General features: G+C 38.1%; 1 protein-coding gene across 1 annotated transcript in view; it reads right to left on the minus strand.

The window, feature by feature from the left end:
• Positions 1-11,963: 11,963 nt before the first annotated feature.
• The window catches only part of C5 (complement C5), a 28,292-nt gene continuing 25,101 nt past the window's right edge, over positions 11,964-15,154 (minus strand). The window contains exons 36-41 of the mRNA XM_087753325.1: positions 15,015-15,120; positions 14,733-14,819; positions 14,267-14,356; positions 13,638-13,721; positions 12,666-12,804; positions 11,964-12,390 (exon numbers count right to left, since the gene is read on the minus strand). Coding sequence (XP_087609451.1) covers positions 12,261-12,390; positions 12,666-12,804; positions 13,638-13,721; positions 14,267-14,356; positions 14,733-14,819; positions 15,015-15,120 — 636 coding nt within the window. The 3' untranslated portion in view covers positions 11,964-12,260. The remainder of the gene's footprint in view (positions 12,391-12,665; positions 12,805-13,637; positions 13,722-14,266; positions 14,357-14,732; positions 14,820-15,014; positions 15,121-15,154) is intronic.

Below are 15,154 nucleotides of genomic sequence, written 5' to 3' on the forward strand. Positions count from 1 at the left end.
GAAGGAAATTCAGCATTTTTTAATCTGGTTATCTAAAATCACATCTAATGTTTTCCCTTATCGTGAATATTTTGCTTCAAAGCCCAGGACTGGTGGGCAGGGCCTGGGGAGCGTTTCTGGGCTGGGCTGCCCTCTGCCGGGACTCACACCGGCGCTGTTCAGAACTGGGCATGGAGATGGGCAGGACCACCGCGGCCACGGGGCCAGTGGGCACAGACAGCGCGTACGCAGGAGCGTGGCTTTCTAAGAATTTGCTTTGAACTCATGTGGGTTTAGATACCTTCCCCCAATTTCTGGTATGAATCCATGGAATCCTGTTAGATTATGCCCCAGATTAATTTGACCCCTCATGTTTCCATGGGAAGTTTTGGATCCTAGCTTGTTTTTGAGATTCCTGACCAAAACAGAAGCTTAGCTGATCCTGCCAGGCTTCTTCAGTGTCATATGGAAACTGTGAAATGGTGAAGTTATTTAGCTTTGATAGGAAGCCACAAATGACACCAGGGACATAAAGAAGATTCCCCCGTCAGCCTGGGTTGAGTAATTGTGCATAACCACAAGCTGGGCAAGTTTCATGGAGTTTGAAGTTTTAGCGTGAAAATACATCTCTGACTAGATGTAGGTCCTTGGTGCAGAAAATAAACATGCGCTGCCTTTTCAGTCACTGTGTACAAAGAGATTCATCCCAGGAATTGAAATCTCTGCCACAAATACATCTCCAGACTTCTCTTGTCAATGGGAGTACACGCCTTCACAAGAGTCCTTGCTCCCTGTCCTCAATTTCACCAAGCTAATGCTTTTTCTGGGCTGCTTTGAAAGCTCTTATCTGCCAGCAAGCACTGAACTCTGGGGATTAATGCTGTGGTTATCACCCAAGGCGGGTTCCCCAAAACCATCGTTGAACATGGCATGAAGGATGTGTGGTGAAAGCTTAGTGAGAATCGGGACCAAAACAGACCTGACTTCCAGTTCCGGTTTATAACTGTATCTTTGGATCCCCCTCCTTGCAGCAAAAGCAACTGGAAACGTTACCTCAAACAATTATTCAATACATACTATTCTAACATGCCCCAGCTAACTGGGGCTAGAAGCAAACCACCTTTTAATATTGCATAGCCTGGTGACTCCAAACTTTTGGAATTACACTAATGGTGGAAACTAATACCTATTGCTACCTAGCTGTCAGAGCCTGGGGCTGAATATGCTCTAGGACCTTACAGCGGCAGGCTTTTATGGAAAATTTTATGATTTGGGCAGTGAAAATGACATTTTTATGGCATATTGCTTTTTATAAATAATGAAGGAGAACTGGCTAATCAGACGCTGGCAGAGACACGCAATGCAGGCACGTAGTAAGTGCGAGTCTTCAGTTACAGCTGCGGTTTATGCCCAGTCTGTCACCGACAGCGGTGTTTATGTCTGTATATTGTGAATCGCATTTCGGCAGGTATAAACTGGCGTAGTGAAACGTGAATCTTCTTGTGTGTGGATGTGCGAGATGTTTATAAAATATTTTTCTCTTTGGAAAGAAATGTTCACATTTACTTTTTGTGATTCAGTTAAAGAAATACTGTATCTACAGATTTAGATATCGAGTATAAAAAGTGTAGCTCCTCCAAAATAATTGCAACAACACTGATGGGCGTTAGCTGAGGATGTGCTCCATGGCCTCAGAGTATAAACTGCAGAGAACATATAATAGCCAGTGGAAAGAACGCACTGTTGAGGTTACTCTTGTGAAGCCAAATTAGACAATGCAAGTCCATGACGGGGCTCCTTGAAACCAGCTTGCAGCATGCTAAACCCAGACTCTGAACCTCGCTCTGTTTCTTTTGGAGTACTTTTAACTGCTGTCATTAAGGGAAAATTGATTTTCCATTGTAAACCCCAATCTTTGTGGTTTAATATCTCAGCTGATTCGAAGTGCATCAAATATAACTTTTTGTTTGCTTTACTTGCAAAAGAAATTGCCAATTTAGTTGTCTAGCAGCAAATAAATAAAGGAAATATAGTCTGAACCGCGGCACCTTAGGAATAACCTGCATTTCGTGACTTCCAGCTATGAACATGGGTAAATATAATTGTTTTAAAAATAGCCACCTGTGTGTAACAAATATTTCTTGGGTTAGAAAAGAAAGGGTGGAATATAGCAACCTTTACTCAAGATTTCTCTGCTATTGTTTTCTAAACTTGAATGTTCTTTTTATGACAGTTGTGGCGCTTAATTCAGTTTAGTATTTTCCAGGAAATCAGTTACTGCTTAAACATGTATCCAAATTCCAACTTCATTCAGAACTTGAAAAGCAAAATTTAACACAAGGAATGGAATTTTGTAATGACCCAGCAATTGGCAAAACCAAACTCTAAGTTCCCAGGAGAACGAAAGAGCCAAACCCAGATATTTCTCCTAATTAGAGGTGAAAACATTATTAAATATCTCAAAAATTGAAAGCATATGTAACTCCTATAAGGTGGTTTTTTACTGGAAAATAACTGATGGCCGTGCCAAATTTCAGTGTGTTCTGATGTAAGAATTCAGCAGGAGATTAAGAACACATTTTGCTAGGAGACATGCATAAACATGAACATTTACATAGACTGAAAATGAGCCTCTGTAGGTAGGGTCAAGTGAGACAGCTCCTGATGGATGAACACAAAATGGGCAGCTCTCAGAGCACGCCATTTTTTTTAAATTACAAAATAATATTCACTCAAAAGAAAAAACGGATTTCCTTAGTATGCCTTCACTCATCTCTTCCACACCCCTGCTACAAACGAATCTACTGACCCCTGTCAGTAGATTCCTCAGCTCCTTGTTTGTGGAAATGGGAGTTTGCAATTATTCATGAAAAAAGATTTTTTGAACTTGAAAGAAACGTTACTAAGGATTCAGTTCTAGGATTTTGCATTGCTCCACCCAATGCAGGATCCCACCTGCTGACTCAGAAGAGTGGCCGTGCCTGTATTGAACATTTTAATCACTATACAAAGATAGAAAATAATTTTGGTGTGATATTCTGGCTTTACGTTGCCCAAATATACTGAACAAACAACTCAGTGCGACGAAGTGAATATTTCTCTGCTTCCAGATGATTTCAGATTCTGCATGTACCATCATAACAAAATAAAAATTATGTAGTAACTTGGACTTGCATTTGCATCCTACTAGCTCATGTAAGCAATTTTCTCTTTCGCCTGGTATTTAATACGATATGTTTTCAGGTCAGCCAAGAAAGAATTATGACAGTCGCTTAAATACATGGAGGTATTAAAAAGCAAGAATTTTAACCTGCCACAGGGATTTAGCATTCCTCTTCTAAAATTGTAGGGTATTCCTAATTAAAAAAAAAAAAAAAAAAATTGACAGAGCACTCCTCTGGCTAAGGCTACTTAGAGCTTGTGGCATATCCTGAAAGATTATACGCACAAAATCGTTTCTGCACTGCTAGTAAAGCCAGAGAATGGCACCGTTTGGCTCTTTTCCTAAATTAGTCACAGCAGTTAGGCCCAGCACAGCAGCTTTCATGGCCAGACCAAGAGAGTGCGAGTTTCATGTGTCACTATGCATAATAGGGTGGAATTTGGTCTATTCAAGTCACTTACTAGCTTGGATCAATAGATTCATTTCTGGTTGCAATGAAGTGAAGAGAGAAATCGGTTCATTTTGTGACACTTAGCTGTCTAATAAATCAGTAAAATACAAATGGAGACTTACAGAAATATAGATTTTTTTAAAAGAACTAAAAGGCTTACATAGTCTTAACCGTTAGAATTGTTGTTATCTATCTCAGGAATTCAACGAATTCAGGTCTTACATATCTGCCAAGAGTATTTGGGGAGAATCACATTAGAATGGCATCTGGTGAGTTTTCTTATTCAAAGGCTGATCTGGGAAATATATTAAAAAGGAATAAAAGTATAATGACCAAACTCATTTAATTGCCTTCAGTGGGTCCTGCTTTCAGAGATTATCTGTGCACGTCACTAGGAGCAACTCTGAAGTTCACTTTGGAGCCTAGGTTGACTATGATGTGCTATTACGTCAATAAAGGACAATAAAAATCGCGTTTATACATGGCCCTTGGCATCTTGCCAGAATTGACGGACGAGGCCACTCATCTCTCTTCTAGGAGATGTGAGAATAAATTTGAACTAAAGTGCACAGCTTTTTTCTGGGCAAGCGCATTGATAAGTAGGCAGACCAGTAATTCCGCATAGAGAGGCTGGCTGGCCTTTGGGTAGACTACCAAAGTGTAGCAGTCAAATGCACGTTTTTCTGGAACCGCTAAAGCTATTAGCCAGTGATTCAAAGCCTGGAACATTTGAAGACTTGCACATTATGTATATAAACAACCAAGGAATAGAAAAACACGGTGTACAATTCAGATACAAAAAGACCTTTCTGATGTCCAGAATCCCCAGTAAGCACGGAAGTACAGAATGTGTTTTGAAATAATTTCCATCTCATAATACAGATGAGTCATCTAAGCAGTGATTATTCCAAGAATTTCCATTTTTGCTGGGATTAATCCTGTGAGTTGCTTAGTACCTCAGAACTCTCCGACTACGAGTCGCTAAGGTTAGCATGGCAGTAGATTCTAAAATCAATCCCATGTCATTTCCGTCTTCTCTTGCCTTACTAACTAGGCCCGATGGAAGTCTGCCAACATAATTTCCATGTGTGAAACAGATGAAGACATAGATATACCTTTTCCCCACGTGGTTTTCATATGAAACTCGTGCCACGCCACATGAGGAAGGTAAATCTTCCTACATTGGTATATATACACACCTCCATACCACACATGGCTAAATAGCTATAAAAATATACACATCTAAAATACATATATTTAAAATATTTTAATGATCTCAATGATATATTGAATAGATAATCCTGGATAGAAACAGAGACACAACAAGTAAGATTAAAGACATTTTTTAAACTAATTACTGCCAATTTGATACTTAAGTGCAGCATTTTTATACATAATTTTTAAATCAGGTTCCTAGGTCTTCAGGAGCAATACAGCCTTTTTGCAGTCTGTCTCACTAAAAATCAAGAGAACTGAAATTTCACAAGTCACCTGTTAAAATAAGACATGCTCCTTGTCATTTAAAGTTTTTAAAGTGTAATTTACATTTCAAAAACTACACTTCTGAATAAGCTAACAGGACCCAAGGTTCGTCTCACACAACCCATGAAGACCACATCTGTCTTTGTGATTTCATCTATTTTAAGACTGCTTGATAAAGTCAACATTCTTTCAGATGTCTGTTTTGCCATTAGCAGTTACTAGGAAAATGTATTTTGGTGCCTGATCTTAAAATATTACTCAACACTCATTTGAGCCTTTTTGACACAGGGAGGGAACAGCAGAACGTGTTTGTTGTGCTTATGTAGCCACCTCCTTTGTCGTTTTCTCTTTCTTTTCTCTCTGGAGTCACTGCAGTCTGATAAACTCACATTGAATGCCAGGATGCTTCAGTCAACGTTCCAGTCCTGCAACTGGCCTTGTCTGTAGCCTTGAGAAAGTCATTTGACTGCTCTTGGTAATACAGTTTCCTCATCTATAATTCACTGCTTTGAGTCCATAAAATGAATCCACTGCAAGTTCTTTTTAGTATTTTTTTTTTTTGTTCCAGTTTTGTATTTCTAAGTACTATATGCATCACAGTACTGACAATTCTTTTTTAGTCTCTGTAAAGCCCTTAGAGATTTACAGATGTTGACAAAACCAGACATTCCAACATTGGAATATTTTAAGGTTTTTTTCAGGTCAAATGTTGTTTATGCAAAAAAAAACCACAAACCAACCCTTCTGTGTCGAAGACAGATAAAACACTGTCCTTTTCTGCAGTGTTATACTGCGTACCAGTTTGATATTCAGCATATATGATATTCAAGGTACTCTAGAGTGTAGAGGCAAAGAAAATCTTTGAACCCTTAAAGTTGCAACAGAAACCATCCACAGCCTTGTGGGACGATTTAGTCCCACTGGTCTTAGCAAATTCTTCCATGCGATGCAGAATTGGCCCTGCTATACATACATTAAGGTTAAGGGACATGGCTATAACGGAGTTATTTCCCTGGAAATTAATTACTTATAACTCATACATATTAAATATTATTTCTTACACTGTCCTTCTAGATGTTAACTATGACTTACCTTATATGGATCCGATTGACCCGAATGAAGAAAATTCTTGCTCATACCCTTGGCTATAATTCTTTCAATCTCCTTGCTCTTGGTTTCATCTGGTTTTATCTAGCACACAGCGTGAATACAAAATTGGTAAGCAGATTGATACAAATCTCGTAAACACTAGTAACCAGAGCAAAGGTATATTACTGATATAGGCAGAGTTTAAATTAAAGCTCTTAAAGGCCATCTTAGCTACTCCATGCAATAAGAATGGGAATTATTTTAACTAACTGATAGCTTAGTAGTATGACCCATGGCTATGACATCTGAATATCATTTGATCTTTTTCATGCAATGACACCATTGTGCTTTAAAGAAATCTTCAGGTTCCACCTTAGCAGGGACAGTTGAGTCAATATCTCTGCATTTATAATCAGATGCGAGAAACAGGGGCTTACGAGAAGATGTATCACTCTTGAGAGATAATTAGGTCTTACAATACACAGTTACCCTCACAACAGTATCGTACAGTTCAGAAGTAGAAATGTTTACGGGTGGACTGCCTAGGCAACCTCACTAAGCATTTAAGTGTACTTCTCTCTGCAATTTCAGTTTATATCCAGTTATTATTGGATACAGTGTTATTTTCTTATGCTTCTTAGAAAAGTTTGGAGGATTAAAAAAAAAAATACTTACAGAGCCAAAATTAAAAATTGCATCATCTGTGACTATCTTCTTTCCACATATTAAACACTCTGGATCAAGGATATTCCTAAGAGACAGGGAAAACAGTAATTTTAAAATTCTTGGATATGCTGCTTTTAGGTAACTATTCAATAAAGATAAAAATGTGTGCCACTGTACTTTGTATCAACCTCCTTTCTCAGCTTTACTGGGAACCAAGCTGATTTCTGCCAGGAGCTGTGGGAAGGAAATTTGGCCCTTCACCTGCCACTGTCCTGGAGGCAAGGCAAGCTTTTTAACTGTCAAATTCAGCCATCAAATGCCAAAGTAACATTTGTTGTAAATCCACCTGAGTTACAGTAGACATTGATTCAGTCTGCTAGGTCTTAAAATACAAATAATGGAAGGCACAAATATTATTTAGGAACTTTTTTTTTTTTAAAAAAAAAAAAAGAAAGCAGAGCATAAAACCAGCATCAGTTAGCATCAGGAACGGAAATGCAGAATTCAAAAAAAAAGTACAAAAGGAAAACCTAGGGAATAAAATAGTTTCTTTCACAGAGAGCACATGAAGTGGCTGCATATATTTACAAAGCTGTACAAACAGAATTTTATACCAGCAGGCCAAGATCAGCCGTACCAGCAGAAGAGCAAGACTCTCTTCACACCTGTTTAACCTCCAGCTCCTCCACCAGGACCGAGCATAAGGTGGCCACTGCAATGCAGAACAGCCACTAGCCATGAGGCTAGAGCCCCTTCAACAATGCGAGTTTATAAATATTGCACAAACATCCCATCTAGGCACAGTACAGTTCTGTTTGCAGTGACTGATGAATACTGAAAATATTTAATAGCATTGTTTTGTATGATAGAATTACCTTAATAACCAGATGACACAGGACATGCAGTAAGCGTGCCCACATGGTATCTGAGCTGGATGCTGCAGAAACATTTTGCACAGAGGACAAATGCATGTGGAAGAAGCATTATTCGTGTTTTCCAGAGGTTCTTCAGAAGCGTGTGAGCTACTCATGGCTTACGCAGCAATGCTTGACACCAGACTTCCAAACGCAGAGGTGCTGTAGTATGTTTTCTTATGAAGGGAAACGGAAAAGCTTAGCCTGAAGTCATCACTGTTTTTGATGTTATACTTGTACTTAAACTGCAGACATTAAGATAATTCTGAAGGGGAAAAAAAAAAGAAAAAGAAAAAGATTTAGCATTGGGAATATACCAAAATAAACTGCCAGTCAGTCGACATGCAGTAATAGCATACTTAAATGCAGATCAAAAAAGGAAGGACTGCAGTAAGAATTTACCTAACCAAACAGTGAGAAAGCTGGAGAAATAACGACTTGTTCATTCCCAAACCATACAAATTTGAATTGTGAAGACACAAACCAAATGAAGAGGAAAGATGAAAAACGCAAGAACTGGTATTCTCTAATAGGCATCATTCCATATGTTGCCCCAAAAATAGAGCCTCAGGGGAGCTGCCTCAGAAATCTTGTTCTGGTAAATCCTCCTCCAGTGCTACAGATTTACAGAAGTAGAGATTTCAAGACAGAAGGGAGAGGCCGAAGGAGCGTAAGAGTGAAAAGGCAGCGTTGCAAACCAAAGACTATTATGGTTAGCTCTTACGAATTTAGAAACAGGTTGCCCTTCTATGGGTCTAGATTTTGTTTTATTGTTTTTCATTTCCCTAATTTCTGTTCCTCATATCTATTGCATACAGGTTTTATTGGTTTACATGTTGCTTCTCTGGGCTGCTGCTGCACACATTTTGCTACCAATACTTTTCAGCATTGCAAGATCTCTTCATGCAAACGCATTACATGAAGCAGCCCTACTTGTGCTTCTAGGTCAGTGTCTTTCACTGCAAGACTTTGAGAAACTCGCCATGTCGTTATCAGCACCACGTACACAGTGGTAAGCAGCTTTTGAAGTGAGCTGACCGTATAAAATTAAACCACCGAGTAACCTAGTCTGCTGAAACATCAAGCGTCTATGCTACAATCACAAACTCCAGGAAATTCTAAAATGAAAATGTCTTCTGTTTCATATAACCTGTTTTAACTTCGAGCTTAAGTGTCGCTCACTACATGCTACCAGGTACGTGATGCACTTGCCAGAAAACGCCCAGGTTAATTCAAGAAAAGGAGGACTTTCTAGGCTGAATTTCCTTATTTCTGTGGTTTTAAGCTGCATTTAGACTACATTATCTAGTGAAAGGCAGGAAGCAGCACTGAAGTACATTTCCCATTCTGAGTTCTCAAATATCACACTTCTCCAGGGGCAGAAATGGGGCAATTACGCAGCTCTCGGCACGAGTCCCACACCCTGGCCTCGTGCTTGTGTCGCTGCTCGCGGCCTCTCGGGTGCTCGGATCTCTAGCCTGGCCAGGAAAGGCTTTGCATCCTCTGACCATACTTTATTACACGGGCCTGACTACGATACCATCTCTGGTAAAGCTAAAATTTGTCCAAGAATCTCAGAGATTGTGGGGCGGTTACTGTCTTGCAGTCAAATTTTTTTGACAAGTAATTTGGGCGATATGAAGAAAACAATTTTGCCAGCAGACATGAAATTAATATTATGGCACTACACATGAAAATACATATTTTTTCCATCCTCTAGGAAATGAGTGCAGCATTTTCAGTAGCTGAACTTTTGAAAAATGTCTTTTAAAAGATTTTTTTGGGGGCAGGGGGAAGTAAAGTACTAATATTTACAGGACTTATATGAAAATGATGTTCTTGTGCTCCCTCTGCTGTTTCTGTCACAGTGGAGAACCGGGAGCGTTTCAAGAGCTGTGTATATTCCTTCATATACAGTAAGAAATACTCATGCCTAAATAAAAAGGGGAGTCATTTCTCCTGGCAAAAGAATTTTCAAAACTAAAGCAGCATGGTGTAAAAATTAAGGATAAAAAGCATCATCTATCTGGAAAGCAAGCTTTTACGCATGATACAATGCCATGGACATACCTGGGCTTTCTTTAAATTAACATTAAAGTCTGTTCCATTAAGAATACTAACAAAATACAATTCCATGTGAGTTCTGAATGTCATTGTAATTTCAGTTATGCTATTGTTATTTACCATCACAATTGTTCAGACAATTTTTACCAAGAGTGCAGGGTTAATATCCAAAATATGGTCCTTCTAAAATACAAGCAGTGAGAAACATACTGCTAGTTTTAAAATAGTCTATTTTCTCTACACAGATGGATGACACACCAACACTATCTAGCAGAGGAAACAGCAAATGCAAGAACATCAAAACTATTTAAAATTGGTTGAAATATCTCATATAACAAATAATAATGAACAATGTCAGGAAAGAGGACTTACCAAACTGGTTAACGACTGAAATTCTTAGCACATCATCAGTGAGGGGAAACACTAGATTTAATCTCTCTCGAAGCGGGATTCCCCTGTATCACATGCTTGTTTTTTCATTGTAATAGCATGACTATTTTCTTTTTAATACTTGGTTTAACACTGCCTTCTTTTAACCCTAGGCTAACAACATTTACATTATTATAAGGGGATTTTTCTCATATTATTAAGAGACTGAACCAGCTGCAAGAGGGTATAATTTCTACTTTTGAAATCTAAAAACCAAGAAAAGATGAAATTTTCTCGATAATGGTTTTGCAGAGAAAAACATCACAGGCAGTTCCACCTTTGTGAACACGCAAATTACAAAATAGTGACTGTATTCTGAATATTGGTATTAATTAAACAATACCTCTTATAAAGCAGGAGCACATTATTTTTTTTTCATCATATCAGGCCTGATTTGAAGACAACATATAAGCAAAACAGTTAGCACTCTTCTATCTAACATAAACAAGGAAGACAAGGTAGCGGACTGCCCAACTTGGTTTAATATACGTAACAGACTGCAAAAAAATTCTTAAGTAGAGTAACACACCCCTTAAGATCCTCCTAGGTTTGAGATGAGTGGAAAGTTATTGTGTGACTTCATTATTTGTAAAATATCAAGGCTTTTTATGAAAAATAGCTTTGCTTTTGCAGCATACCTGTGCAGCACTTCAGAAAAATGCTTTTTGTCCCATCAGACAAACTGTCATGGCACGTACAAAACATTCCGTTGGCTCTTCTCAAAAAAATTCCCTAGAAAACACTGTTAATCCTCTGAAGATACTACTGCCACTTCACAAATAATAACTGCCTCTGCAGATTCAACAAACTTGTAAAGAAAGTTCTCTCTTTCATACACAAATAAGATTTTAAAAAGCTTCTTATTGAATGTTTTACTTATCTGGAGAACTTTCCATGCCAAAATGCTCTACAAATGAGAGTATCTTCAACACATATAAGCCTCACTTCACAACTGAAATGTCACCAGGTACAGTTACGGTCTTCCCGACCGGTTTTTAACATCATAACTTCAGTTTATTTCTTTATAAAACGTAACGAGTTAAGTTGCCTGTAACAGTTCCAACCTACAGAGTAGGAACCCTAAGTTTCCAGTATGTTTCATTTCCATTGCAGGGGCTGGGGGTTGGTTGTTTGAGACACATTGCATTGTTTCAGTACGCCGTTAAAGTAAATATTTGCATTTCAGACACAGACTGGAAGAAACTGATTTATTAAAGCTTAGTAAATATTCAGGACTGTATAATTTAAAAAAATCTATTACTCCAACCACGTGTTGAATGAAAAATGTCTCTCAACATGTTAAGATAAATGCCTGGATACTCGCTTGGGTAAAAAGAGCAAGATTTTGTCATCTGCAGGCCTAAGGGAACTAAAAAAGCACAATAGGGTCAGGAGTGCCTGGCTTCAGTACGGCTCTGGGCATAATCTGAAATAGGTGTAGGAGTTGTCTTCCATCATTCTCACACTACAGTACTTTAATGAAGTTGGAAACTGAGCACCAAAATAGTCACTGTAAAGGAACTAGGGCTGCAGTAAGGTTTTTGTCCTAAATACTTGGATGCTATTGTGCTACATTAGATAGATTTTTTTTTTTTTTAATTTGCTTGGAAATTAAAGTTGTAACAAAATTATTTGATAAACAATTTTATTTTTCCTTTTATTTTTTTTTTATGAACGAAGGATTATGTTTTAGTAAGACATCAGATTTTAACGCTTCTAAGTGTTATTCTGGCACAAGACAGTACTTCCCGTGTTTGTTTTTACAGTCGATCCACTTCACTTCATCTGACTTGAAATGTCTTTGCAGTATTCTGCATTATTCTCCCATCCAAGCTTAAAAAAAATCATCCTTGGAACGTTACTGTGTTATAAGAACGTGGCTATGAAATACAAGCAAAGACCGTTTTTCAAGATGAACTATTAATGAATGTTAAGTTCAGAAAATAATTACTAAACAGCTGAGGATTTTTTTTTTTAAATGAGATTTGATCTATAATTTTAATTTAAAAATTCTCCAAGTAGATCAACAGCCACTGATGATGAGATCTTCAGCAAAATCTTCCATTGTATTTAAAAACTCCTGACAAAATGTGCATGCTGTATTTGAAGGCCACCACTCAATCCAAGTGCTGGAGTCCAAAGGGTACTGGAATCTAAGACGACAAAAGAAAATGATCATTTGCTGCTAAGATTTGGGGAGGAAAATGTCAAACAGAAAAAAATTACGATATGAAATTGCTTGCTTCGTGTTCATCATCCTGTTTAAATGTACACATCTGAAAACACGTTGTGTAACTATTGGTCGAACTAATACTTAAAAAATTAAGTCAATTACATATCACATAAGAATTATTAGATACAAACACTTGCCACTTCACAGCGCACTTTAAGATGACATCTCTGCACATTCTGATGGTAAGTTACTTACTTGAAATTGTAACCAATGCTTATCTTTAAGGCTTCTTTTCCCATGATCAAATACTGCTCTCCTGGGCTCAACTCAACATCTGTACAGGTCTTCTTTTTAACAAAGGTTATTTCATTATTTTTTTGAGCAAAAGCCTGCCCTGAAGTAGAATGTCAAGAATTGGAAAATTTCACAAAGAGAACTTCCAGTCACTCACATATTAGACAGAAAACACCAGAACGTTCTACAGTACAGCACAGCCAAGGGATCCATATGCCACTCGTTACAGAATAGGAAAATTTGATGATATAAAACATGTTTCATGTAGAAGATTTTTTTTGAAGTAAATCTGAATGGTAAATAAGCCTCTTGTACATTAAATAATTTTCTATTATAGTAATTATAGGGACATATTGGGTGCTTAAACGCAGAGGAAATATGAGTATCAGCTCCAGTTCCACAGGACCCATGAGCAGCTACCTCTCCCAAAGGGAAGACAGTGAGTGCCCAAGAACATTCTAAAGTCCTTTCTCCCAGAAGCAGAAACGTACCCAACCTACAAAAATGTGCTAGAAGTTAAGGCACGGCATAGCCTTGCACACCACCCCACTTCGATCGTTGTACATACAGTAAGGGAGGGCAGTCTGTGGAATGAATGAGACATTTAAACAACAGCTCATGGCTGTATTAATTGATTAATTCATTATGGAATATGTTCACCTTGTTTTGTCACATAAAAGATATTTAACTGATTGCAGTTTAGGTTTGTCAACAACAGCTATAATACAGAAAAGATGTTTAAAAACATCAAACAAAGACTGCCCTTCTCAGGGCACAAAAGAATTCTCAAAGGCTGTATTTGAGGCTGTGGTTTTCTGCTCTCATGAAATGACGAGGTTTGACTGCTGGTTTTTGTCAGCTGCTTCAGTGGTCACAACCAGACAGCTTTTACTCTAAATAAATTGTTAAATGGATTAAGAACAGGACACTCACCTCTTTTATAGAGATCCAGAAGAGCTGCAGAATACTTTACAAAATAACCTTCTTCACTGCGAGATAAGATGTTCACTTTATAAACTGCAGAACAACACAAACCAACCTTTTTGTTATTCCTTGTTCCTGCAATACATACTCAATGCCTTACAGATGCTCAGGTGGAGAATATAATGTCCCTTTACAATACTAATTTCTGGGAAAACGATGGCTATAGCTATAGACTGTATGGCTAAGAAATATTAACAAGTTCTAGCCATGCTCTCATCTAATGGAAGCTCTACCCATGCTCTCATCTGATGCCCACTACTTCCTCTGACCCCGAAGCCACATGGTCATGTTAGAACGGTACCAAGCAAGAGAAACACGGGGCTGATTAGCAAAATTCATCAGATCAGGCTCGCTGGTGCACTAACGCTGGCTACGTGACTTTTATTCAGCAGAGCGTATGGGCAGCACTTGCTCTTCTCTGCTCAGTATGTCACCTTCATGTATTGGATGCCACTGTCAAGCCTACTGGATTTTCATCACTAAAGATCTAATTGGAACAAAATGTTTTGCAGCAGTAGTAAACAAGTAAACATTTCAGTCAGAGCACGTGAAATAGGTAATGACAATTGAAATATTACCATATGCAATATCATTCTGGCACGCAGCTCTTCTCCTGGTATCAGCTGTTATCGACCGATCTAGTCTCTCTTGTACTTTACTACACTCAGCTACATCGCGAGAGAAAAAAGCCGGCGTTAAGACAATGTCATCACATGTCCTCATATAAAACATCACGAACCTCTACCTGTTTGGGATAATCTACTGTAACTGAGAAACACCGTAATTATGGGATTGCATGCTGGAACAATGAATATTTAAAATACAAAATAACACCCTCAATCACCTGAACTTAATCCAGTCAGACATCCATGATCATACTGCACACTGGTTTTTAATTTTTTTTTTTAATGTAAAATTTGGAGAGGGCAACAGCTGTGTTCTTATGAGGATTTTTTCCTTGTGTTTAGTGTCGTTTTGTCCAAAGCACTACACTGCATTTTCCCCACCACGTGAAATGGGAAAACATCTTTAAAAAACATTTACCTTCCATGCATTTGCATTCATCTCCTTCACACAATCTCACAAGTTTTTCATTTCCATAGGGGTTATAAAACATAGTGCACCTTTTATCTAGAAGATCCAAAAAAAAATTATGTATAGAAAAACCAAAGTCCAAGAAGTCAGCACTGAAACTTTGTGAGTCAGAAGTTACTAGAGCTTAAAATAACAAGGATTAAAAAGCTGTTGATGAAGGAAAAATGTAGTCTTTAAGGAGGAATAAAGAGTTAAAAGACAAACAGGAATTTGAAGACATGGAACACATACCTGGTGCATGATATTCGTATACAGTGAATGTGGCAGGATTTAGCATTCCAACCTGGAAAAGCTCACTTACTCGGAACTCAACACAGAGGAAATTATTCGCTGGCACCTATTTGAAAGACACATGAATTAAGGAGCTCTAA

Source organism: Nipponia nippon, unplaced genomic scaffold (assembly GCF_047370975.1).
Source record: "Nipponia nippon isolate SJK-2023a ecotype South Korea unplaced genomic scaffold, ASM4737097v1 scaffold_16, whole genome shotgun sequence".
Taxonomy (NCBI): domain Eukaryota; kingdom Metazoa; phylum Chordata; class Aves; order Pelecaniformes; family Threskiornithidae; genus Nipponia; species Nipponia nippon.